The 27,386-nt window shown below is 35.8% G+C and overlaps 2 protein-coding genes across 2 annotated transcripts; both read left to right on the forward strand.

The window, feature by feature from the left end:
* Positions 1–11,799: 11,799 nt before the first annotated feature.
* LOC131934534 (galactoside alpha-(1,2)-fucosyltransferase 2-like) lies at positions 11,800–15,323 on the forward strand. The gene is made up of 4 exons (XM_059290579.1): positions 11,800–11,815; positions 13,178–13,317; positions 13,701–14,081; positions 14,693–15,323. The coding sequence occupies exons 2-4, from the start codon at positions 13,244–13,246 to the stop codon at positions 15,321–15,323; spliced, it is 1,086 nt and encodes a 361-aa protein (XP_059146562.1). The 5' UTR covers positions 11,800–11,815; positions 13,178–13,243.
* Positions 15,324–19,703: 4,380 nt separating this feature from the next.
* On the forward strand, positions 19,704–25,279 carry LOC131934364 (galactoside alpha-(1,2)-fucosyltransferase 2-like). Its single transcript, XM_059290509.1, has 5 exons — positions 19,704–19,971; positions 21,996–22,083; positions 22,684–22,815; positions 23,515–24,051; positions 24,619–25,279. Exons 3-5 carry the CDS (start codon positions 22,742–22,744, stop codon positions 25,247–25,249), a joined length of 1,242 nt encoding a protein of 413 aa, XP_059146492.1. The 5' UTR covers positions 19,704–19,971; positions 21,996–22,083; positions 22,684–22,741; the 3' UTR covers positions 25,250–25,279.
* Positions 25,280–27,386: the final 2,107 nt, after the last annotated feature.

The raw sequence follows: 27,386 nt of genomic DNA on the forward strand, positions 1-27,386 counted from the left end.
CTATTTAAGCAATCGCAAACGGATATTATGGGTACAGTTATAATCACACTTACCTTTAAATTAATGTTTTCAATACACAAAAACAGTGTTATCCTTTAACAGAAAACATCTTGGTCTGTGCTCGGTGTCTGTGTATATGCGGTCTATAGGATGACCACACAAGTACACTTTTAGTTTTAGAGATGTACAGGTAGACCCAGTGTCTTTAATGTTTCACGGAATGTTTAGCCGTAGCACATTAACAGGCGTTTACAGAGATGGTAGTTAGATATAAAGAATATAAAGACAATCCAACCCACAAATGTCTTACAAATACATCGATGAGGCAAGTCGAAATAATAGTGTATATATATATATATATATATATATATATATATATATATATATATATATATATATATATATATTTGAATAGGCCTATATATTCATATATATATATGTAAAAATATATTATATATATATATATATATATATATATATATATATATATATATATATATATATATATATATATATATATATATATATATATATATATATATATATATATACTAGCCGTTCTGGTCAGGCCATGCACTGGCCTCTGTGAAAAACCTGTCTGTAAAGGACCATGACATATGTGTTTAGTAATCAGCATATACCCGGCATTGCCCACCCTAACCTCAACAAACCAAAACCAAAACACACAAAAAAACGCAAACGCAAACACAAACACAAAAAACACAAACGCAAACCCAACCACAAACGCAAACCCAACCCAAACACAAAGAAAACACAAACATAAACGCAAAGTGCTCACAGTCTACCCTGGGGCGCCAAATCGCACCATGCTTGAGCACCGGTGAAACCACCTGTTTCAGCTTAGTAAACGACTATAGTACCCCAACTTATTCATAGTTATTTGCACTCACGTCAACGAACGTAGGCGCCAAAGGAAACACGGGAAAGCCCCGGGCGCCAAATAGCAACCTGTCTGGGCGCCAAAGGACGCCCGGATTTGATTCACTTAAAGACTATAGTAACCTTTTTTTATCGAATTGTTTCTTCGGTGATAAAACTCTATAGTGCTAAATGTTCTGTTAAAATAATATCTCGGGCAAATGAGGCTCGTTAGCTGGGGACAGCCACTCTTCTAGGAGAGACAACTCCAAAATCAAACAACTGTTGCCTTGTAGTTTGTTCTTGGTTGGACAAAGGCTATGTGGGAAAGCAAATCCAAGAAGAAAAACAGGCTGAAATCGGTGTCCATGGCTTCATTGACGCATAATCAGTTAACACGTAAAGCTTAATTTCGTTGGAGGGGATCCCTTAACACTATACAATATTAATTGTCCTAAACGCTATTCAATATTATGCCAACCGGTACTTTATTTGATTAGTAAAAATGTATAATTATTGGATTTTGGGGCAGGCTACTCTTGGTATTTTATAATCTTGAACTGAGGCCTAGAAATAGCCGCCATGTTTTTTTTAAAGGGAATCATGTTCACAATAATTACTTTAGTTCGATAATTTATATCTCTCCCTGGCTGACGAGATTTCAAACTTTAACTGAGAGAGACCGAGACTTGCAAGACCTATAGTTAATCTACCAAAATGACAAGAGGTTTATAATTTATTGTAGATATAAATAAGACAGAAATATACATCACACAATACCTTGATCAGTTCTCTGTATTTACTAATTTTTGATACATAATATAAATATTAAATGCACTTTCTTTAATTAATACGGATCTCATAGCCTCGTAAGAAAATGTGACATACAAACATAGGTAGAAAGAAGAACGCACATGGGCTTCTATATATTATGATAGATTTTTTGTATTGCTGTTTTCAGATTGAGAAGTGAAGAAAGGACTGGACAAGTACAACAGGCTGGCCGTAGCTTTAATGCTTAAAAACAGTTCATGGGGTTTGCACAAATCACTATCAACAGAAAGTTGAAAGTTTGGATACTTTCGTGTTTGAGGTAATGGGACGTGCAAGGCGGCAGACCAGTTCTCTGGGTTTTTTCGCTCCGATCAACAAATAGAGGAAGTTATTTAACGCCTAGATAACAAATATTTCAATCCGGTTTTCTTTCAGATATTTTACTGGGGGGGGGGATGCGCGTTGGAAAGAAACGTCCGTGAAATGATAAGAATGGTCAACGGCCAAATTTAATATAAGTGTTTCCTGTCTTGTAAGGTGGACGCTGGAGGTGCTCAGCAAATGGGTAATGTCTCTACTCTTTTCTCAAGGCGTTTGTTGAAGTATCACAATGAAAGTGATGTGTCTTTATGCACTCATAGGATCAGAGAAAGACAAAATCTCGATTCCTGTTAGCATTAATTTCTAGATAGTTTGTCAACACAGCCCCATAACAATGTTTAATTAAATTATTTTTTTATAAATACTTTTAAAATACAAAATACAGAAGGAACATAAAAGTGATGTTAATGATTTATTCTTTAGAGAGCTGTCTAATTATCTAAGGCTATCCAGCTAGGTGGGTAAAAATCCTTTCTACTTAAGTCGAGAGACAGTCTCGAATTTGGGATGGGGAAACCTTTAAAATAAATTGTGAAACCTTTAGCCAGCCACGCACCCCACCAGCCAAAAGTTCCACCAGAGATTATCACGTGATCGCTCCTAGACAAAATGCTCAAGTGATTTTCTGCTGAGTCCGGCTCTAGCAGTTTCACGTCTGAGTCGTTGAGATTTTTCCTGCACCATTCCATGTCGTCACTGGCGACCAGAAACATCGTGTTGTTCGACAGGACATCCCTCATGAAGCTGAACGCTTTCATGAAATATGACCTCTGCGGTACACCATACCCTGCTACTCTGTTCCCCCGAGATAAGAAATCGTCTCGACGCACATGAACACCAACAAACACCGTGTCAATGTTTCTCCGACGTAAGTTGTTGTAGAAACGGGTTGTCTTCTCGTGGATGCTGGGATGGAACGTAAACTCTCGTCGAATCTCGTCCTGAACGTGAACAAAAAATTTCCACGACTGAAAATAACCTGAGATTGTGACGTTATTTTTAGGCAGGGCCATAAAGGTTGGGTCAAAGACGCCAAACTGACGATGATTGAAATGAATCCAGCTATATGGAAGAAAAATTAATTGATTTTAAATTAAATAATTTATTTTTGCTTCGAACTTGTACTTAAATCTGGTAATACTCAGCAAGATTAAAATAAAACACAAATTTGAGGGAAAAAATGCATAGCACAAGTAGCATTTCAATCCACTAAAAAATTCATAAAAACGTTTTAATAACAAGCTTTTACGTAATAAGGCACTAAAAAGTAGAAAATAAATTATAGACAGACATGGTGAAATGATTATCTTATAAAAACACAGCAACCACATAAAAACGAGAAGACCAAACCCTTACCCACTGTTGTTAACCGCGCCGATGTGGGTTAACTCAAACGCCTTAGTTAGCAATTTGCCCTGCTCCATCAAAGGCATCCTGCCTTGTGCCCTGGCAATGCCCAGCAGCGATGCGTAGATAAACATGCGGTTGCCGAGTCTGCAACTCTGAGCACTGACCTTTGCTAGAACATACAGTGGACTGGCACTGACCGCTGGCATTGTGAAACTAGTCACTACTGAGGTTATGTTTGAAGAATAAATTGGAATTGTTCCGGGGGGGGCGGAACTACTTGACTTGTGTTTGTTGTAACACGGAAAAAGCTTCTATCCTTAACTGAGTAACTCCAGCTGTCACCCGTGGTTAGTCTAAGATACTCTCCATATCTGTAACATTAGCAGAAAAGTAACTTCAATTTTAACTGCACCCTAGGACATCCGCGCTAAAGTTAAGTGTCGAAGGGTGGGAGATTATTAACAACGAGGAAAGAAGGAGTTTGAGCTGAGTTAACGAAAAGGGAGGGAGTGAAATGTTAAATTAATTAACATCACAGGAAGGAAGATTGAATATTAGATTTTTAACAACTGAAGAATGGCGGGGAATACAAGATTAGTTTGGGGTATTAGATCTGCTAACCATTATATTTAGATAAAAATATGCTACGGGCGGATTTATAGTTCGTATGGCCCTAAGCTTTTTTTTTATGCAGGGCCCTTTACACATCCAGATATTAAATGTCAATGCCAAATATATGTTTTTAATAGAAGTTTGCCGAATAAACAATGTGTTTATAACTGTAATGGAAAGATAATTCGGCCTCCATTACAGTTTGGCGACAAAACGTCCACGACAGATTAAAGAAAATACTTTTTGGCAGGGGCGTAGCGAGGGCGGGGCGGGGGGTGCGGACCGCACCTAGTGACACCATTTAGGAGAGTGGTGACACCATGGCGAAAAATTGCAAAATGTACACGAGAAAGTGCAATTTGCCTGTTCCATTAACGATTAATTACAGTAAAAAAATATTTCAAGTGCAAATCGACGATTATTACAAGGAAGTGGGGATGGCAGGCACCATGACGTAAACGTGCTAGCTATAGAGAAAACAATACTACACCCAACTGTATTATTCACAGACACCATTTGGTGACACCCGACCTCGCTAAGCCACTGCTTTTTTAGGACCCTAAGCAATAGTTTGTTTAGTTTATACGTGAATCCATCAATGTGAGTTATATTTATATAGCTTTGTTTTATGCAGTGCTTTCGAGCTCAAGCTAAACCATAAACATGTTGGATTATTTAGACAAAGCGACTAAAATAGCAATTCTAGTGTGTGCAATAGATTGCTATGTTTAATTTGTATTGCGTAACCATTACTGCTAAATAGAAAGAAAGTTATAAATATATCCATACCTTAATTCACGAAATATAAAGTACACAATGGAGGCAGCCGTTACCAGAACATATTTGTTAACTTTACGGACCCTCATGACGCTTGCCTGGTAATTAGAGATTAGAAATTCTTAAACTCCAACAGACTTTTCCCAGACGTTCTACATACTCTCCACTTTCTCCAGACATTCTTCAGACTTTCTGAAGATATTCTACAGACATTCCCAGACTTTCTCAATCATCAGGTAATGATATGATTATCTATAAAGTCTATTCAACAATCGCACAAAATTTTGTGTGTAAAATTACACATCAAACTTACCTTTGAATTATTGTTTCTGTACATAAAAATGCAAGTATGAATCTGGGTAATCCGTTATAAAGATGTATGAAAGCATCATTGCCTGTGCTTGTTGTCTAGATTTGTGACGGCAATAGGAAGACTACAACAGTAAACTTTAAGGTTTAGAGATGCACAGGTAGGCCTAGTTTGTTTAATGTTTCACAGGATGTTGAGCTATCATACACAAACGGACGCTTACAGAGATGGTAGTTAGAGATAAAGAATATAAAGATAATCCAAACCACAAATGGCGAACAAATACATCGATGAGACAAGTCTAATAAAATACTTAAAAAAACTTTTTAAAAAACCACGTTTTTCTTGTGGACTAAAAAGTAGAAAATAAATTTTTCTTTTGTGCTTCCTCGAGCTGTGCAGATTCTTGTGATGACTGACAAAAAACGTGGGTACGTTCACCATCAAATTTTCCGACCCATCTGCCCGACCCACGTTTTTTGTCAGTCATCACAAGTATCTGCACAGCTCGAGGAAGCACAAAATAAAAATTTATTTTCTACTTTTTAGTCCACAAGAAAAACGTGTTTTTTTTTAAAGTTTTTTTTAAAGTATTTTATTTTCTCCTTTTTAGTCCGTTGCTACACATGAAAAACGTGGTTTTTAAAAAAAAAATTTTATATAGTTTATTTTCTACTTTATCTAATGACTTGATTAAGTATGACTTGACTAAGTGTTTATAAATACACGGACCAAAAATCTTGAGCGACCAGGATTCGAAACTGGGTTGTCGCGGCCACAACGCGAAGTACTAACCACTATACGATCACGGCCAGCGCGCTCACATCGATTGGGGCCGAAGTAACTGTGTCAATAGGCCTCCAGTCTTGTCGGTATCTTTAGAAATCATGTCCTCAATTTTATGGTCCTTGGGGCGTAATTAAATTAAGCTAATTACGGTCTCTAATGGCTAGTTTTTATGATTGCATCTGAAATAGTTAGGCGAAAGTAGCCTGCATGCCAAATTTCAGATCTCTAGAGCAATCAGAAGTGGGCTAATTTTTGATGTCAATTTTAACAACAAACAAATCCACAAACGCGAAGCTGAGTTAAGAAAAACGTGTTAAAATTACTATGGTTTGGTGTATAGTGGATGTATAAGAGAAAAAAATCCCTTTGAAATAAAATCATTTCGGGCCCCTGTGTGGAGCGCCAGACTACTAACATGAAAGCCTCGAGTTCGGATCTTTGAGTCCTCCCAGCACTGATGGGAACCTAGCTCACATTAAGGAAAGTAAAGACGACTTGACATAGTGCTGACCACAATATCCCTAAATATGCCGAGGTCACCTAAACAGGTGAACACTATTTCATTTGCCCCATGAAACGTCAGGTTTGAAAAGGGCACTTTACCTTTTATTTGTGTATATATATATATATATATATATATATATATATATATATATATATATATATGTTTGGGGGGGGGGGGTGGGTGTAGTGTGTATAAATATAAAATTTGTGAACACATGTTTAAAAACTTTTGGGTTTAAATAGAAATACTAAGAAATGTGTTTATTTCTTTGTGTTTTAGAATATATACATTTTAATGAAAATAATTTGCGATAATTTTTCTTTTTTTTTTATAGATAGCCGTTGTTTTTCATTAAGCTTTTGTGTATCTGTGTGTGTGAGTGTGTTATGTGTGTGAGGAGGAAATTCCAGCACTGTATGTGGGTATATTTTGTCAGGGCTTTTTTGTCGTCGCTGTTTTGTCAACGCTTTTAGCCAAGAGGTCATTTTTTAAAGCTCAAATCAGAAACTGGACTCCATAACCAACAGTGAACTTTTCCACACGAGGAAGTGTTTAAAAAACAGATTGATCGTCGGTGACTCGGTCTTCACGAAAACATGGTAAAGTACAGCTAGCATTTGACATCATCAGTTTATTTCTAAACCAAATCTAGAGAATAAATTCACATGTTTTGTTGACGTGTCGATTAGATCGCGACCATCTGTTGCATGAGCAACGTTTGATTTTAGCTTACTTAAAGCCCGACTCTCAGAGAAAAGCGTCAAGAGTTTAGAACACAATTTCTAATCTGATAGATGTGACAGCTGAGCTTACAGACAAACGTTGTTTTCTTAAAAATAAATTATTTTTAAAGCAAAAATAAACGCAATATTAAACATTATATAGAACATCTGAGATCGATATAGAAATTGACATCTGAGATCGATATAGAAATTGACATCTGAGATCGATATAGAAATAGAAATTGACATCTGAGATCGATATAGAAATTGACATCTGAGATCGATATAGAAATTGACATCTGAGATCGATATAGAAATTGACATCTGAGATCGATATAGAAATTGACATCTGAGATCGATATAGAAATTGACATCTGAGATCGATATAGAAATTGACATCTGAGATCGATATAGAAATTGACATCTGAGATCGATATAGAAATTGACATCTGAGATCGATATAGAAATTGACATCTGAGATCGATATAGAAATTGACATCTGAGATCGATATAGAAATTGACATCTGAGATCGATATAGAAATTGACATCTGAGATCGATATAGAAATTGACATCTGAGATCGATATAGAAATTGACATCTGAGATCGATATAGAAATTGACATCTGAGATCGATATAGAAATTGACATCTGAGATCGATATAGATATTGACATCTGAGATCGATATAGAAATTGACATCTGAGATCGATATAGAAATTGACATCTGAGATCGATATAGAAATTGACATCTGAGATCGATATAGAAATTGACATCTGAGATCGATATAGAAATTGACATCTGAGATCGATATAGAAATTGACATCTGAGATCGATATAGAAATTGACATCTGAGATCGATATAGAAATTGACATCTGAGATCGATATAGAAATTGACATCTGAGATCGATATAGAAATTGACATCTGAGATCGATATAGAAATTGACATCTGAGATCGATATAGAAATTGACATCTGAGATCGATATAGAAATTGACATCTGAGATCGATATAGAAATTGACATCTGAGATCGATATAGAAATTGACATCTGAGATCGATATAGAAATTGACATCTGAGATCGATATAGAAATTGACATCTGAGATCGATATAGAAATTGACATCTGAGATCGATATAGAAATTGACATCTGAGATCGATATAGAAATTGACATCTGAGATCGATATAGAAATTGACATCTGAGATCGATATAGAAATTGACATCTGAGATCGATATAGAAATTGACATCTGAGATCGATATAGAAATTGACATCTGAGATCGATATAGAAATTGACATCTGAGATCGATATAGAAAATGACATCTGAGATCGATATAGAAATTGACATCTGAGATCGATATAGAAATTGACATCTGAGATCAATATAGAAATTGACATCTGAAATCGATATAGAAATTGACATCTGAGATCGATATAGAAATTGACATCTGAGATCGATATAGAAATTGACATCTGAGATCGATATAGAAATTGACATCTGAGATCGATATAGAAATTGACATCTGAGATCGATATAGAAATTGACATCTGAGATCGATATAGAATTTGACATCTGAGATCGATATAGAAATTGACATCTAAAATACTATATACCTAGGTATCTGAACTGCGCATAGCGTAGCTGAAAACTTTATAGTACCTGGAAATCTGAAATAAATATAGTAGTTAGAGATCAATATAGTAGCTGGATGGCTTAAATCAGGGGTCTCCAAACTACGGCCCGCGGGCCGGATGCGGCCCGCGATGTGCTCTCATCCGGCCCGCGGAGATCTTTTTGTGCACGGAAAAAACGTGTGTTGGTGATGGCTGAGGAACTTTGCCCAGAAAAATCAAAGACAAGCCTGGAAGAAACTGGCCCCCGAACTGAAATTTGATTGTTAATGCGGCCCTAGGACTGAAAAGTTTGGAGACCCCTGGCTTAAATTAATGTAATAGTAGGAAATCTTATATATAATATTAACGGCCAGGTAGTGTGTCAGTGTGTCAGTCAGTACGTCCATCCATCATTCCGTCATCGCTATAAATTTTGGAACCATAAAAATAAACACCACATGTCGTGATTTTATTTGAATAGCATTGTCTTATTTTAAGAATTGGAATAGGGTTTATTTATGCAACGACTAACATTTTTTGATACACGGCAAAGTTTTTAATCTTTTGCACACGTCAACAAAAGAACATGAATAAAATATTAAATACACGCACTTTGCTAACACGTATTAAACGGATCAATGTTAAAAATAGTTTTTGCTTATATTCCTAAAAATAGATTCATTTTAATACCAGTGTTGAGTAAAACCAATCATTTTAATTGTTTAATAATTATGCCAGGGGAGGTAATTCAAAAAGAAAATCAACTCACACTACACGTTGCTATTTAAGTTAAAAAAATAATTCCTACTGCATTAATTATTGTATGTTAAGGCTCAAAATTAAAATAGTTTAATGTAAAAATTGTTCATGTTATTTCCTGATTAGTCGGCACAGGGTTTTATAGTTTGCTTTTTATTTCTATGATCTCTCAAAATCACTATTTTCTGTTTTGTTTTTCGGTGTTATATAAATAGATGGTTAAATTAGAGAATGTGGGAAAGGCCCTCACTGCACCCAGGAGAACGTGTTGTTCGGCTGTGCGTGAGAGTATTTTTATACACGGCCGTTGGTTTCATAAAGACATTCGATAAAGTGCTTATCATTGAGTTTGCGTTGAAGTTTTCGTTCGAGTTTGCAATCGTTTGTGTTTGTGTTTTCTTTTGTGTTTGTATTTGTGCTTGCGTTTTCGTGTTGTGATTGCATTTGGGTTTGTGTTTGCTTTGTGTTTACATTTGTGTTTGGATTTTTTCTGTTCCCAAGTTGGTACATTTCAAATAAACCGGGAGTAATCTACCCTAAACTTTCTCGAATATTCTTATATAACACTACGGGGGATGGCACCTCGGGATATAGACATGATTTTTAATTCATTTTAATTACTTAAACTTTTTAAAGTAGCATAAAATCATTTAGAAAAAAGAATTGCGCACCAAGTGAACGCAAAACAATCTATGTATAATAGTGTGGAATATTATTAATTCTTTATGAATTCACATTCGTATTTTTGAGAAATCGATAATAGCGTAAATTACTAAATCCGTTTAACGGAAATTACTAAAAATTTGACAGACGTCAGAGAATTTGATCTTTTACTTATATTTGAAATTTCATTTATCTATCTGACACAGTACTCAAGTTATATGGTTTTGGAAAATGAAAGTAGAATAAATTCCACTTCGTTTACCTGAAGTCGCTGAATAGTTGATACAGAACAACACATTTGATATAATACTTAAATACGAAATGTGATCAACCTAGCTGTAACGGTACTCAAGTAATCGTGTTCACAGACACACATATATACACACAGACATACGGACAAGATTGCAACTATGTTTTTTCCGACTCAGGGAAGTGTGAAACGTCGAGATTTGCAAAAAAAAATGTTTTTTGACACGATTACAATACTTTCTCTTTACCTCGTATACAAGAAAGTAAAAAGATAGGCCTACACCGTGGCGAAGCACGGGTATGCTGCTTTTATCAATATATTACTTGACATCTGAAATCATTATAGTAGCTAGACAAAAGAAATCAATATATTGCTGGTTAAAAAGCAAGATTAGAGGGACATATCAGCTAGAATCGATTGACACAAAGTAAAAAGAATATTTTATTGTTTTTGATACTATTGAAAACTCATTAAAACTACATGTAATGAGCCTCAATAGATTCACGTTCGCAGAAATATATTATAAATGGCTTGTTCTGCAAGATTCCGACATTCAAGCAAACGTGACAAATGATTAACTTATAAACAAGAATAATTAGTTACTATCTGTGAATGTAGATATGATAACTGAAGTACCGTGTAATGTAGGTTGATGAAATTTCATATATAACATCTTATAGTCGGATTACTATCAATTTTTCAGTGACATCCGATATCCGGAATTTGTACTTTACGATATTTCCGGTATCTATGTTACCGGTAACACAAAAGACAAAGTTTCTGGTATTTAGACAAAACTTCTTAGCGTTGGTTTGAGATATTATTAACTTGATTCTTTAAGAATTTGGTGGAAATTTAAAAAAAAAAACGAAAAAAACCCGTTAGATTTTTACACTTTTATATCACTTTAGTTGCGTAATTGTTTGTTCTGCGTGATTCTATTGTATTTAAATGTGATTTAACTGAGTGGGAAAATGGGATTTTGCTCCATTTCCAACTTCTCAAATACCGTCAGAATTTCTGAAATTTATATCATACCCTTATAAAGTATGTTCTAAAAAAATGTTCACCTCTTTGTATTTTATAACCCGATTGCACTGGAAATCCCACCCCATCCCTTATTGTTATATACAAATATACGAGAAAGGTTAGGGGGGATTACTCCTGCTTGATTTAAATCATACACATTGGAGCATATGGCACGACTTAAAATGTGCTCATTTGAATAAGCCGATTTGGAATTTACCGTCAACCAAGAACTTTAACTGTAAAATACTTTAATCCTGATCGAGAAAATCTCTTTTCTGGTTTCTATCCAAATCAGATGGTCTAATGCGCTTAAGACGTAGAGTTAAAACTTGGTGGCGATCGTACATTTTATGATACGCAGATCATATGGTGTAGAGAGTGGATGGCTATTTCTGGCATGGTGAGTAGTATTACTTTGTGACAGTTTCTACTGAAACAAACAGTGTTTTAAAACAATTAATATTAAATTGTAAAATAATGGAACAAATTTTAAAAGCTTTTATAATATTACATGTTATATAGTAAACGGATATTTTAAAATAACGAATATGACAGAGTAAGATGTGTTAAATAAAAACAGTTTTATAAAAATAGATAGCCGTTATGGGCTAGGCTTTGCTCCGTCCATTTATTGCCATGTCTAAATTTAAATTACTGAAATTGGTGTTTTTTTATTCAAAAATTTAAATAGCAATACATAAATCTATGCTCAAAAGAGCGACACGTACACTTTTACTGGATTCTAAAATTTAACTCACACATCAACTGCCATTCTCCGATAACACGGCTTGTTACATACACATAACAAGTATAAGACTCAAATACAGAAACAAAAACATAAAACTCTTGTTACTTTATTTTTCTCTCCTGGTGAACAACAACATCGTATGATTCAAATAAAATATCCAAAAATAAAACTTCTATATTTACTAGAAAAATGAAAGCCACCAGTACCCATTAAATGTAAAAAAAAAATATTAAAGAATCGCCAATTACATTAAAACTAAACCTAAAGTCTCAAGGATTTCTCAAATAAACATATAACTAAAATTCAACCTTCAGCAAATATCAGAAACAGGCTATTTTGCTCATCACACAAAAACTTTATTTCAAATCATTCTTTTATTTTCAAAAAAGAAAAAACGCTAGTCATTATCTCTCAAAGCTTAAAATATAAAAATAATATTGATATTCATATCTAAAATAGCGTTAATATATACAAACCAATAATAAGAATAATCACTCCAAAATTTGACAAAAACCCTATTAGACATTTTAAAATTTGTACAGAAATTAATATTGTTTCTTTAAAAAAACAATGTTTTTGAAAACTGGGAGTTAATGAAAAATCGTAAGGTCTTGACGTTTGTTTTAATATTTGCACATTACTTTATGATTACTTGAAATGTTTCTACCATCGTTATTGTGTTTAAAAGTAAATATTTATGAATATATTTATCCAAATTTAAGCTGAAACTAAAAGAAACTGCTGAGTCTTCAGGCTCAGGAAACTGTTAAGAAATATATATCGATTAGACAAATATTTTAACTGAAAATTTTTCACAAATGGGTATTCAGTCGGGGGAGGATATTGCCTGTTGAAAATTCCAACATTCGAAAATAAAGACAAACTTTGTATGTGTATATATATATATATATATATATATATATATATATATATATATATATATATATATATATATATATATATATATATATATATATATATATATATATATATATATACTTTCTTTTTCTATAGAAAATTGAACCTACAAACGACCGGTAACATCAAGCAGTGACTGGTCGTTTGGCTGTCTGAGCCACCATGAAGTATATTTTCTTTTTCGTCGCAGTGAACCTAGTGGTCAGCTTCCTTGTGTATATCACCATAGTGTCCAAGTGAGCTGAGACCCTTGTTTTCGAACTTTTGTTCTCTAATAATACTTTACGTCTAAGAAATAAATCTAAATAAGTTGTCTTATTCAATTTCGTGATAAATTATTCATAATTTTCTTTAAAAAAATTAATTTAAACTCCATTTTTGCACGCTGTTTTCCACAAGTAAATATTGATATGAATTATTGCTTACTGTTTAAGAAAGCAAGTAGCGCAGTGAAAGACCCTCGACGCATGAGCGTCTTTACCTAAATAACTATCCTTAGGGCAGAGGCCTTACGAAGATAGATAAGAGTATTAGGCAGAAAAGAGAGTTTGATACCATCTTGCTGTTGAGAGTTTGATACCATCTTGCTGTTGAGAGTTTGATACCATCTTTTTTTTAGCTTCTGGGCAAGCAGCACTACACTAAGCGCTTTCAACATTTTTGAGCAGAAGTCAATTGATAGCGAACTGTCTGTCAGGAATTTGACAATCAGTCATAACGAGCTGACTGACAACATGACAGTTCAAGCCTTGAGCACCACCCATCCCTCCACGTCTGTTGTGACAATGTTGCCCACGTCTGGCGTCCATACAGAAGGTGAACCACTGTACGTGGTCGCTTTAGAGGAAACGCTTGTAGGCCGACTCGGCAACCAAATGTTTATCTACGCCGCAATGCTGGGCATTGCCAGGACACAGAACAGAATTCCGTTGATCGTGGATGGCACCTTGTTGGAAAAGGCCTTTCAGTTAAACCACATAGGCAGGGTTAACACTACTGGGTAAGGAATCATTTCTCATGTGACTTTGGTTATATAACCACCTTTATATAATGATGTAATATTGATCAAATACTACCCTGTTATCTATAACTTTGAAAATAAGCATCACGACTATCCATCATTAAAAGACATGTATAAAATATGAAATCCTAAAAATAACGTCACGCTTTTTTTACCATTTTTAAATCCCTCCCCCCCCCCATCCTAACATTGTCACAAAACTCCACCCCTCCATAAAAATAATAATGAGCATTCCCCCCCTCCCTTTCAGTGTGTTGTCCTTTATTGCCGCCCATCTTGTTCCTTTGTAGACGCGCCTTTTGTTCCACTGTCGACCAACTCTTTATCAGCTGTAGATCTCACTTCTCCCCCCTAAATCCACTGTTGACACCCCCCCCCCCCTCACCACATACACATTCCATTGTGGGCCCCTCTTTTGTTCAACGCAGTGTAACAGTCTCGCCATAAGCTTCTTTCATCTGCTACAAGGATCACATCAGTTAACTTTCAACAACTTCGGTTCTCTGTTAGATTAAAAAGCTAATACTGTAGTGACAGAATAAACACAGCATTTTATAACGCATTTTCCTAAATATGTTCCTCCTTTTCAGCTGGAAAACGATGGTCCACTCAAAGCACGGTACATTTGACCCAACTTTCATGAACCTGCCTAAAATCAATGTCATTTTATACGGCTGCTTTCAGTCGTGGAAATTTTTTGTGCACGTTGAAGACGAGATTCGACGAGAGTTTACGTTCCATCCAAACATCCACGAGAAGACAACACGTTTCTACGGCAGCTTACGTCAGAATAACACGGACACAGTCTTTGTTGGTGTTCATGTCAGGAGATCCGACTTTTTAAGTGCGGTGAATGTAAACTCAGGGTATGGTGTACCGCAGATGTCATATTTCATAAATGCGATTAACTACATTAGGAGAGTAGTGTCGAACAACACAATGTTTCTGGTCGCCAGTGACGACATGGAATGGTGTAAGGGAAATTTTAACGACTCAGACGTGAAACTGTTAGAGCCGGACTCAGCAGAAAATCACTTGAGTATTTTGTCTAGGAGCGATCACGTGATAATCTCTGGAGGAACTTATGGCTGGTGGGCAGCTTGGCTCACTAAAGGTCTCAAGATTTATTTCAACGGTTTTCCTAGTCCAGGCTCAAAGCTAATTAAAAACTTAAAGAAAGCTGATTATTACCCAAAGGGTTGGATTGCTTTAGATAATTAATTAATGTTAATTAAAATTGCATGCAAGTGATATCCGCTGGAAACACTGGATGACGGCTGTTCTTTATGCTTTAAACTATTCCCACAACTTCATCCCACGTCACATTACTTATTACATACTTTCCTGGTTAGGGCTTGGTATGGCTATGGCTATGGCTATGGCTATGGCTATGGCTATGGCTATGGCTATGGCTATGGCTATGGCTATGGCTATGGCTATGGCTATGGCTATGGCTATGGCTATGGCTATGGCTATGGCTATGGCTATGGCTATGGCTATGGCTATGGCTATGGCTATGGCTATGGCTATGGCTATGGCTATGGCTATGGCTATGGCTATGGCTATGCCTATGCCTATGGCTATGGCTATGGCTATGGCTATGGCTATGCCTATGCCTATGCCTATGGCTATGGCTATGGCTATGGCTATGGCTATGGCTATGGCTATGGCTATGGCTAGGGCTAGGGCTAGGGCTAGGGCTAAGGCTAGGGATAGGGCTAGGGATAGGACTAGGACTAGGACGTTTATGCTCAGGAAATATTCTGGATGCAAAATAAAGTGATTTGACATTTGCCTTGTGTCCTTGCTTGACAGAATTCCAAGGCTAATTTCGAAATCCAATATCTATATATATAATTCTCTTCTTGAGACGTTAGAAAACACCAAGCTGTAAGCGCGCTCCCTAACACCCCCATCCCTTCATGGTCTGGTGAGCTGTGGTTCACGCTAAGTGTTTACAATCGTAGAGCCGGGTTTAGTGATGGCTATTAGGGGCAGATAATTTAGTTTGAAACGATTTTAAACTTAAGGGAGGTAACTAAGAGGATGCTGTTTTCACGGGGGGGGTGTAGGTGTTGGGGAAAGGGGTGAGTGGGTTATCGTCATCAACGAGCTAATGATAGTGTTTTAAAGCAAATATATTAAGTGGCAGCATTGGCACTGTCGAATTCACAAATTATGAATTATTGAAAAATAGAAAATAAAACAACTAAATAGCGGCGTATGATACGCCGCGGGTCGGGTCGTATTGTATATTCTGTTAGTCCTTTCTCACTTTGCTGTAAAATGTACAACTGTACAACAGGTATTTTTTTTATAAGTACCATAATGTCTATTGATAACGATTGTTAAACCAAAAAATCCCGTGTTTCGACCACCGTCAGATGAGCCCCCTCCCCTTCACTTCCCCCAAAGCAGGGGACTGCAACTACTCTAGCAGAGCAACCGTTGATCAGAAGTGGAACCCCATTGGGGATGGGTTAATGTCCTTGACCCACAATTCATATCACACACCTAAAATTCACATTCCCTCTCCTTCTTATCTGCAATGTGTAAGAAGTAGTAACGTTAAAGTTACCTCATTCATAGATAAACCGTCTTTTGAAGGAAAATCCACACAATACTACCACCTACACCCTGCCCAGACACCCTCTGCAAACATCATACTCCAAAATAGCTTCTAAATCTTGACAACTACAAGACATCACCAATAGCATCTGCATTACAATCTTATACTAGCATTATTAGAAAATTGTTTTAAGAAGTAAAATAATTAATTTATTACAATTAATTAATAAGTATGATTATTGGTAAAAATTTATTTCAGTATTTTCCAGAATTGATCGTAAATGACGTCAGTTAGTCCTAAAAAATTGAGTTATTTAATGCTCGCAGTCGTGATTAGTCTTAAACGTTTTATTAAATATTTTAAAAATCGGATGGGATGTTATTAAAATAAATGTGATTATGAAAACTGTAATGTGAGGCTTTTGTCGGGCTTTACTAAAGATTTTTTTTTTATTTAATGTTTTTGATATCTATGGTAACTAAACTATTTTTTTAAAAAAAAAGCCAAAGACTATTTTCATTTTATCACAGAATATGTACATAAACATTGCAGAAATAGGTCGAATAGTTTGTAAAAAACAATCTAATTTTTTTTAAATGGTATAGTTAAGTTTTGAATTCAGTTTACTACTAAGTGGGGTTTTCAGAAGATAAGTCACGGAGTTCCTGTCCAGCAAAGGAATATTTTGTTTACGAAAGTGAAAATTTTAGTTTATAATTTAGGCTTTGATTAAATCAAATTGAAATGAGGCCATGGGTGCAAAAAAATGTTGTTTTTTTTAAGTTTTCTGTAACCGCAGCTTTTATAGCATTGATTCTAAAAACAATAACTTTCTGAATTTTTCTTGCTTTAGCTTTTGTTGGCTTAATCGAATTTTTAAAAATATTTAAACTGGTTTCCTTTTTTTTTTTGTCCCATGCTTAGCAGTTCGATTGGTTTATTGTATTCTTCCTTGTGTAAACCGACTAGCAGCATCGCCAGACAGCACTATAATAAAATTAGCTGTAGGAAAAGCTGAAGCTGCCACAATGTGGTAGATCCAACTTGGAGAATTCGCCTAAATCCGAGTACGATAGAGAAGTGTGGTTGCGTCCCTATGCTCTACAAGCGGTCCACAGGAATGATGAGGATGATTGTGTTCTTATTTATTTTTTTGCTATTTGTAAATGACAGTTAAATTGTACAATTTCTGCTTTAATATCATTAAAATCATGTACTGTGATATAAAAATATATGTTATCATAAAACGTTATAGCTTATGTATCATTTTTGTACAAAATTCATGCATTTTTACTTTCTCGTATATACGAAGTAGCCTATAGAGAAAGTATTGTAATCGTGCAAAAAAAAAATCCAGATTTTAACAAATCTCGACGTTTTACACCTCACTGATACAGAAAAACATAATTTTGCAATCTTGTCCGTATGTCTGTGTGTCTGTGTGTGTGTGTGTGTAAACACGATAACTTCAGTACCGTTATAGCTAGGTTGATGAAATGTTATATATAAGTATTTTATCAAAATCGTAGATTCGTATCAACTATTGAGCGATTTCCGATAACCGGAAGTGGTACTTTTTCTACTTTGAATTTTTCAAAAGCCTATAACTTGAGTACTATTTCAGATAGATAAATAAAATTTCACAAGTAAGTAAAAGATCTAATTCTCTACCTTCTGCCAAATTTTAAGTAATTTTCGTTGACTGGAAGTGCTAATTTACGCTATTTCCGATTTCTCAAAAAACGCATGTAAATTTATAAAGTACTAATAATATTCCGCACCAGTGTTCCCTCTAACCTGTGCGGTTGCGCGGCCGCACAGCAGTTTTAAGCTGCCACGCAGTGATTTTATAAAATACTTATATCCTTTTGATAAAATACTAATATATGAAATTTCATCAAGCTAGCTGTAACGGTACTCAAGTTATCGTGTTCTCAGACACACATACACACACATACACACAGACATACGGACTAGATTGCAAAACTATGTTTTTTTTTTCTGACGCAGGGAGGTGTAAAACGTCGAGATATGGAAAAATCTCGATTTATTTTTTGCACAATTACAATACTTTATACTTTGTACACGAGAAAGTAAAACTGAGTGTAATAACGTTATTATTAGTGGTGGGTCGGGCGGACGGGTCAATCCCCGTCCAGACCCGCATGAATGATTACGAAGCGATACATTTTATTTCTCAGTCACAGCTGAATGCGTGCTTAGCCATGCGCAGCAAATCACACATTCAGCGGGTAGCGTTACATGACCCATGTCACACGGAGCTAAATATAGACCAGTGTGTCGCCCTAGTTGCACATTATCCAGACACTAATCCAGTCAGCATTACAGCACACTCATACGGCAAACACTGCAGCAAAATAATCCAGTCGACTGGTGGATAGCCGGATTATGGGAGGTTCTGTATGGGCTTCTGCCATGCAAAATAACAGAAAATATAGTGCAGTACTTTTATTTAGTACAGAAAACATCAGTATGCAGAAATATGCTGAAAGATGTATATATACATACATATATATATATATATATATATATATATATATATATATATATATATATATATATATATATATATATATATATATATATATATATATATATATGACTTCACTGTAGGTTACATACAACCCCGCCCTCTGTAGGCTATATACGACCCCCCTAACGTAGGCTACATATGACCCCTACCCACCCTGTAGTTATATATGATCCACCCCACCGTCAGTTGACCGTCCCTGAGTCCACCCAACTCTGATGGGTACCTAACTCACGTTAGGGAAAGTAAAGGGCGGCTGGGCATAGTGCTGACCACACAATCTCTTCATATGCCGAACTCTACTTCACTTGTCCTATGGACTGTCAGGTTTCAAACGGGAACTTTACTTTTACCCCCCCCCCCCCCCACCGTAGGCTACATACGACCCCCTAGTGTAAGCGCCCTCTTTCATAGGTAACCTGAGACGGTAGCTTAAGATTGAAGTGCCGAGTCAATGAGAAATATAACAAGAAATGCGGCCGGCCGTCTACCGGGTGTCGCACAAAAGGGGAACTTAGACACGTTTTATTTTTTAGTTTGTCTTGTGTCTGCATACATGCAGATCTTGAAACATTTTTACTTGGATTTTCGTCTCGTATTTAAAATATATATAAAGATAGCATACACAGATTTTATACACATAGTTACTACTCAGAGTTTTTATAACAGTTTTTTTACAAACAAATATAAACTACATGTGTGCCAATACCACATTGATTTTTCTGATGAAAGGATAAGAGAATAAAAAGGTACGTTTAGCTAGTGAAAATGTAGCATTTATTCTGTGTTAGTAATAGACAATGTTCACATTAAAAAATTATAAAGGTTTCTTTAGCCCAGTATGATACAGATGTACGAGCCGTGTATAGTAGCCCATAAGTGTATAACACATTGAAGACTTTTTAAAACATTAGTTTGTGGGTCAGGTGCATTGAACGCTTTAGTTACATCTTAATCTATAGACCAATGCTGAGAAAACCTACTTTCTTTTTCAATTAAAAACAAAGAGATTTGTTGCGAAAGTCATAAAAGCTTGCTTAAATATAATTTTTAAAAAAAACGAGAACCAACCTTTATATATATATATATATATATATATATATATATATATATATATATATATATATATATATATATATATATATATATATATATATGTATATATATATATATGTATATATATATATATATATATATATATATATATATATATATATATATATGTATATATATATATATGTATATATATATATATATATATATATATATATATATATATATATATATATATATATATGTGTGTGTATGTGTATGTTTGTGTATGTGAGAGAGTAAAGTCATGTCTTGTATAAACCTATTTCTATAACACCATTTCTTTACATGTCGAAAATGGGAAAGCTTTACTCAAAGTACTAAAAAAGATTTCCAATATGGGAGATGGGGGAGAGGGGCTGCTAAACACACCACACAGATCAGCGCAAGCCATTTATAAAAGACACGGTCTTGCACTGATGTGCACACCATGTCTGAACAAAACAGAGCACACCATTAGCGTGCAGCAAGTGTCACGGTGTGTTTAGGGTCAGGATCCTTGAAGTGTTGAACATTGACTTACAGGGAATGTTATGGAAATCTGCACCCGTTTGACAAGTTTCTGGAGTCGTTTCCCTTTATATTTGTCAGTGCTAGGTCGCTAGGTTAGGTGTAGCTAACACAAATGTAATTAATAGACGAACGTCTAAATAAGGGTGAAACCTTTGAGTTATTTAACAAATATCTGGTTTTTATAAGCATGAAAAGAAGATAATCAAATATTTAGAGAAAGAAAGAAATGCCGTCGATTACGAAATGTAGTGCTAGGGTATGTTTAGAAATAAGATGTCTTACTCACATACAAACAGATCTAGGGAAAAACAGTTTGAGGTTCCAGAGGAACATATGTTCCTGTAATACGTATGGCCTACATAAATAAATTACAAGTTTTTACATTAACAGTTTGCTTTTAAACATTAATTTCAGTGTGGCTCCTAAATATGTATTTGTTACAGTCGTTTCAGTCAGGCTCCTAACAATTTAAACGTTTCTCTGTCAACATCTTTTTCTTTTTGTGCCCAAGACCAATGGGGCCGCCACAGAAAGCTCATTTCACTGTTGCCGGTCTCTGGCAGTTTTCTCGACAGTCCCCCAAGTTAGTTGTGCTTTTATCAGATCATTTTCGCCTGTGCGCCTTCATGTTTCCCTTGACCTTTGATGTTTTTTTTTCCAGAGGACCCTAAAAATGTGTAACTCAAAGTGGCTCCTAATAATGTGTAACTTTCAATGTAACTCCTAAAAATGTATTCGTTTCAGTGCGGCTTCTATAAATGTATTCGTTTCAGTGCGGCTCCTATAAATGTATTCGTTCCAGTGCGGCTCTTATAAATGTGTAACTTACAGTGTGGCTCCCATAGTATTCCAGTTTCAGCGTTTCAGCGTGGCTCCTTAATAATGCAAACCACAACAAACACAAAGCAATTAAAAACATAAAAACACAAAGTCCTCTTTACAAATCGGGAGTGATCTCCCCTAAACTTTCTCCTATTATCGAACATTCTTATATAGTAAACGGGGGCGGGGGGATACGAGAAGGTGAAAATGACTTGTACAGCAATCCCCGCTCGACCTGTGTGTTCAACACTGACATGCACCGACAATGTCATTAAAAAAAATTAAAAACACGCTTTAACACTGAAATGGCGATTCGCTCCTAGTTTGTTTATGTGTTCTTTTGTAGGCGCTTCGGTGACTTGCTAGCAATGGATCAACACTGGACTAATTATATGTAGCATTTTAAAATCTGAAACATCAGGATGGCGAGCTGTGTAAGTATAGATGTGTTTGTTAGATAGAAACAACAAACCAACGTATACTAATACAAGAAAACTAACGAACTGAAAAATGATACAGAGCGTTAAATACTAAAAGTAAACAAACTAATAACGTACTTGAACTAAAGTGGCTTCAGGTGCACAGGCGAACAAAATCAGTACACTAAACTATTCTTACTTATACTTACTGTATCTGCAAACATCAAATATGCCAATCTATTTTATCTGCCATCTTAAGACACGCCCGTCTAATGTATTTGCTAACATTGGACACGCCCATCTACTGTATCTGCTAACATTAGACACGCCCATAAACTGTATCTTAAATTAGACACGCCAATCTACTGTAACTGCCTACATTAGAAACGCCCATCTACATGCACGCCCATCAACTGTTTCTGCAACATTAGACACGCCCATCTTCTGTAACTGCCAACATTAGACACGCCCATCTACTGCAACTGCCAACATTAGACACGCCCATCTTCTGTAACTGCCAACATTAGACACGCCTCTCTACAGTATCGTTCAGTCTGTGCCAACACAAGGTTTATATATTGTGTTTTTTATCAGTAGACTGTTGTTTATCCTTAGCTGATGGCAGAGAGACTGACTTTCAACAATTGCTGTTGCCGATGGTGATGCCAAGAACATGAACTCGGTGTATTTCAAAGTTACTGTGGGAATAATACTTCTCTCCCTTGTCTTCATAGCCGCGGTTTTTAAGTAAGAAAACATTCTTTGTTTAAGCAAGTAATACTAAAGTACCCTTTCAAACATGACGGTCAACGATGCAGGTGAAATAGAGTACACCTGTTTCAGTTACCTCAGCACATGAAGGGATAGTGTGGTCAGTACTAGGCCCAGCCGCCTGAGTCTAGTAACAATCTTAAATTCGAACTCGAGACTTTCGGGTTAGCAGTCTTATGCTCAAAAAACGCTTTGACTTTGACAGACGCTAGCCTATGGCGAATAGAACATGCGAGCTAATGCTGATCGTTCACAAAGAAGACGTCAAAATTAACCTTGACTGACCAGAGCCTATTATGAGCTATAAATATATATAAAAACTTCCCACGTTAAACCCCCTGATGATTCCTTAGGTAGTAGAACCACCCACTGGGGTCAGAAACAAAACAATTTCACCTTCGAGAAAACTTCAGATGTCTTTAGAAGTGACCAGTCTGAATTACGAATTTTGTGAAATACGGGGCATATTGTCAAAACAATTGTTATGATACATGTTTGTGCGTGTGTATAATTGCATGTTTTTGTATTTGTATAAAGGAGGGCGTTGTCTGTGGTCGAGTGTGTATGCGTGTTTTTATGCATGTGTGCCTTTGTGTGCATGTGTCGGTTTGTTCGATTAATCCAAATTTAACATCCTACCATTGTTTTAACTACTTAAAACTTCACTATTTACAGCTTCTGGCAATACCCGATGGTTTTGATGACGTATATCTCTGCTCCAGACTGGAGAGGTCGGGAATCCCCCAACACCATTCAAGTAAACTACATGAATGTCACCACCGAACCAGACGGCGATATACTAGTTTCATGCCCATCTTGCACAAGTCTCAGGACAATTCAGTCTTTCAACACAACTTATCGGTTGACGTCATCAGTGACGCAACTCTCGACGTCATTACCGACCCAGTTCACGACGTCATCAGTGACTCGTCTCTCGACGTCATCATTGGCCCAGGTCACGACCTCTGCAGTGACCCAACCCACGTCTGCTAGCAGTACGACGCCAGCGGTCAGTGCTGCACTTAGCGACCTGCCCCTGTACGTAGTTGTGAAGGCGGGGGGTCTGAGAGGTCGACTCGGCAACCACATGTTCATCTATGCAGCTCTGCTGGGTATCGCAAGGATTCAGAACAGGACTCCGGTACTGGAGGAAGGGAAGTCGCTGGCCAAAGTTTTTAGGATCAACCACATAGAGAGGATCAACACGACTGGGTATGTCAGATTTAACTAGCCTTTTCTTTTAAATTTAACGACTAATAATTTTGTTTTTCAAAGGTTTGATTTGTATGCGAAATGTAGCTATTTTTTAAAATATTTATCGGCTAATTATTTTCCTAACCTATTTATACTACCAATGTCCGATAATAGAATCTTCTTTTTTGAAAAGGGTATTAGGTTACTGGTAGTTGACTAAAATACACACATTTGCTTGCTAGAGTCACCGCTTAGCTTATCCCTAGCCCTAATCCTAACCCAAAATTTCAAACCATAAAACTAATCGAGATTACAATACTACTTACAACCTAGCACATCTATTTTTGGAGGAGTCTATTATCAGACATCAGTATCTTTGATCATCACAGAATACACCTGTATCAATACCCGTGGGTCACTAGAGAAGATGGCATTAGAGTTGCAGCTCACTTGTCAAATGGATCCGTTTAATACTGATTTAGTTTAATGGCTATTTTCTCATACATTTGAAACAAAAAATCCAATTCTCATTTTTAATTTTTCAATATTTTTTATTATTTAATAATTTAAATCTTTTGCTTTCAGCTGGAAAAACGTAAACCATCAAAGGTTTGGCGTCTTTGACAAAACGTTCATGAACCTACCCAATGATAACGTGACAATCACAGGGTTTTTTCAGTCGTGGAAATTTTTTGTTCACGTTCAGGACGAGATTCGACGAGAGTTTACGTTCCATCCAAACATCCACGAGAAGACAACCCGTTTCTACAACAACTTACGTCAGAACAACACGGACTTGACGTTCATTGGTGTTCATGTGAGACGATCCGACTTTTTAGCTTCAGGGCATATCAAAGCGGGGTATGGTGTACCGCAGAGGTCATATTTCATGAAAGCGTTCAGCTACATGAGAGATATCCTGTCGAACAACACAATGTTTCTGGTCGCCACGGACGACATGGAATGGTGCAGGAAAAATCTCAACGACTCAGACGTGAAACTGTTAGAGCCGGACTCAGCAGAAAATCACATGAGTATTTTGTCTAGGAGCGATCACGTGATAATCTCTGGTGGAACTTTTGGCTGGTGGGCGGCGTGGTTGGCTAAAGGTTTCACGATTTACTTTAAAGGTTTCCCCATCCCAAATTCGAGACTGTCTCACGACTTAAATAGAAAGGATTTTTACCCACCTAGCTGGATAGCCTTAGATAACTAGACTCAGCTCTCTAAAAAATAAATCATTAGCATAATTTTCATGTTCCTTCTGTGTTGTATATTGTAAAAGTATTTATTAAAAAAATAATTTAATTAAACATTGTTATGGGGCTGTGTTGACAAACTTTCTAGAAATAATGCTAACAGGAAGCGAAATTTTGTCATTCTCTGATCCTATGAGTGCATAAAGACACATCACTTTGTTGTGATACTTCAACAAACGCCTTGAGAAAAGAGTAGAGACATTACCCATTTGCTGAGCACACCCAGCGTCCATCTTACAAGACAGGAAACATTGACATTAAATTTGGACGTTGACCATTCTTATCATTTCACAAAAATGTCATTCCAACGCGCAATCACCCAACCCCACCCCCAGTGAAATGTCTGAAAGAAACCCGGATTGAAATACTTGTCATCTTGGCGTTAAATAACTTTCTGTATTTGTTGATGCCAATCGGAGTGAGAAAATCCAGAGAACTTGTCTGCCGCCATGCACGTTCTATTACCCCAAACATGAAAGTCTCCAAGCTTTCAACTTTCTGTTGATAGTGCTTACATTTGTGCAAACCCCATGAACTGTTTTTTAAAGTATTAAAGCTACGGTCAGCCCGTTGTACTTGTCCAGTCCTTTCTTTACTTTTTAATCTGACAACAGCGTTACAAAAAATCTATCTTAATATACAAAAAGTCCATGCGAGTTCTTCTCTGTTTCTTACGAGGCTATGAGATCCGTATTAATTAAAGATAGTGTATTTAATATTTATATTATGTATCGAATAAAATTATCAAATAAAGATAACCTGATAACCTTATTTGTATCCACAATAAATTATAAGCCTCTTGTCATTTTGGTAGACTCACTATAGGGCTTGTAAGTCTCGGTCTCTCTCAGTTAAAATTTGGCTTTTATTTATTTATTTTGGCTTAACTACTTTCTTTGTGGATTTTAATCTAGTGCCATCTGGTGATGTTGCTAGTCGATTTACACAAGGAAGAATACAAAAAAATTCATAAAAAAAACGTTTTAATAACAAGCTTTTATGTACTAATGCACTAAAAAGTAGAAAATAAATTATACACTACTATTTAAATTACTATAAAGAAAAGCGTGGGTCACTTTAGTACTTTAGTACCTATTTTATACCTTTACGAGAAGAGACCCACGCTTTTCTTTATAGTGATTTAAATAGTAGTGTATAATTTATTTTCTACTTTTTAGTGCATCTATCTATATCTATATACTACTAAAAGTCAACTTTGTTTACATGTTTGAATATTTATTTGTTTGCCTGATCGAAAATTGTGATATGTTCGACTCTATCTGGAAAGCTGTAAAATGGTATGCAGGTAGAGAATAATTTTTTAATGCAGACAGACTGTTGATCACAAATTTATTTAAAGACGTTAATTAATTTATTGATTTATTCCTACGCAGAATAACCCATTTTTTTTTAAAATGTTAGAACCTTGACTAAACTTTGTGGGAATAGTGACGTCACAGGTTTTTGTTTACTCTTTAGTACAATAAAATGGCGGCGTCTATTGAAGAAAATTGTGTTCCCATTCAAAAGTTTAACGCGTTCTAAATCTAATTTTCTGTCGGTCATAACTTTAACAATACGTCCGTTTGCTGTATTTATTACGTTCCAACACTTATATCAATTTTCAACTGTCTTTTTCATTTAGTTTTACGATAAATTTCTCTAGATCTAAAGATCAGCTATCGAAGGAAATTTATGAATCTAGCCTAGATCTAGATCTAGCCTAGATGTAGGTCACTAGATTCAATGTAAATTCTACATCTAGAATCTATTTCAGGCCTTAATTATTTTATATAAATCTTTGTTTGGCTTATTTAAGATAAAATTTAATTTGACAGTTAGTACTACTAGACTTATTTTTAGATCTAGATCTAGAATCTATACGCGTAAATCAAGTTGCATAAGGAGACACATAGTATAGTATAAAAATTCACTTGTGACGTCACGAGTAAATAGCTAAAATGGTAGCGTAGTCAGCTCTCATGCAGGAGGCACGGGTTCTAGACCAATATGTCAATGAAATTTTTTTTTTCAATTTTTTTTTTTAGATGTGAATGATAACGTTGCCTATCTGAACTTGGCAAGATACAGGGC

This window comes from Physella acuta, unplaced genomic scaffold (genome assembly GCF_028476545.2).
Source record: "Physella acuta isolate Inbredline_101_S28 unplaced genomic scaffold, ASM2847654v3 ptg000109l, whole genome shotgun sequence".
Lineage (NCBI taxonomy): Eukaryota > Metazoa > Mollusca > Gastropoda > Physidae > Physella > Physella acuta.

What these genes read in the sequence shown, in the direction of transcription:
- LOC131934534 (XM_059290579.1), top strand. Translation starts at nt 13,244, where the DNA reads ATGAAGTATATTTTCTTTTTCGTCGCAGTGAACCTAGTGGTCAGCTTC. An exon ending in TATATCACCATAGTGTCCAA is followed by an intron (nt 13,318 to 13,700) that starts GTGAGCTGAGAC and finishes TCTTTTTTTTAG; the next exon opens with CTTCTGGGCAAGCAGCACTA. An exon ending in GGCAGGGTTAACACTACTGG is followed by an intron (nt 14,082 to 14,692) that starts GTAAGGAATCAT and finishes CCTCCTTTTCAG; the next exon opens with CTGGAAAACGATGGTCCACT.
- LOC131934364 (XM_059290509.1), top strand. Translation starts at nt 22,742, where the DNA reads ATGAACTCGGTGTATTTCAAAGTTACTGTGGGAATAATACTTCTCTCC. An exon ending in TTCATAGCCGCGGTTTTTAA is followed by an intron (nt 22,816 to 23,514) that starts GTAAGAAAACAT and finishes CACTATTTACAG; the next exon opens with CTTCTGGCAATACCCGATGG. An exon ending in GAGAGGATCAACACGACTGG is followed by an intron (nt 24,052 to 24,618) that starts GTATGTCAGATT and finishes TTTTGCTTTCAG; the next exon opens with CTGGAAAAACGTAAACCATC.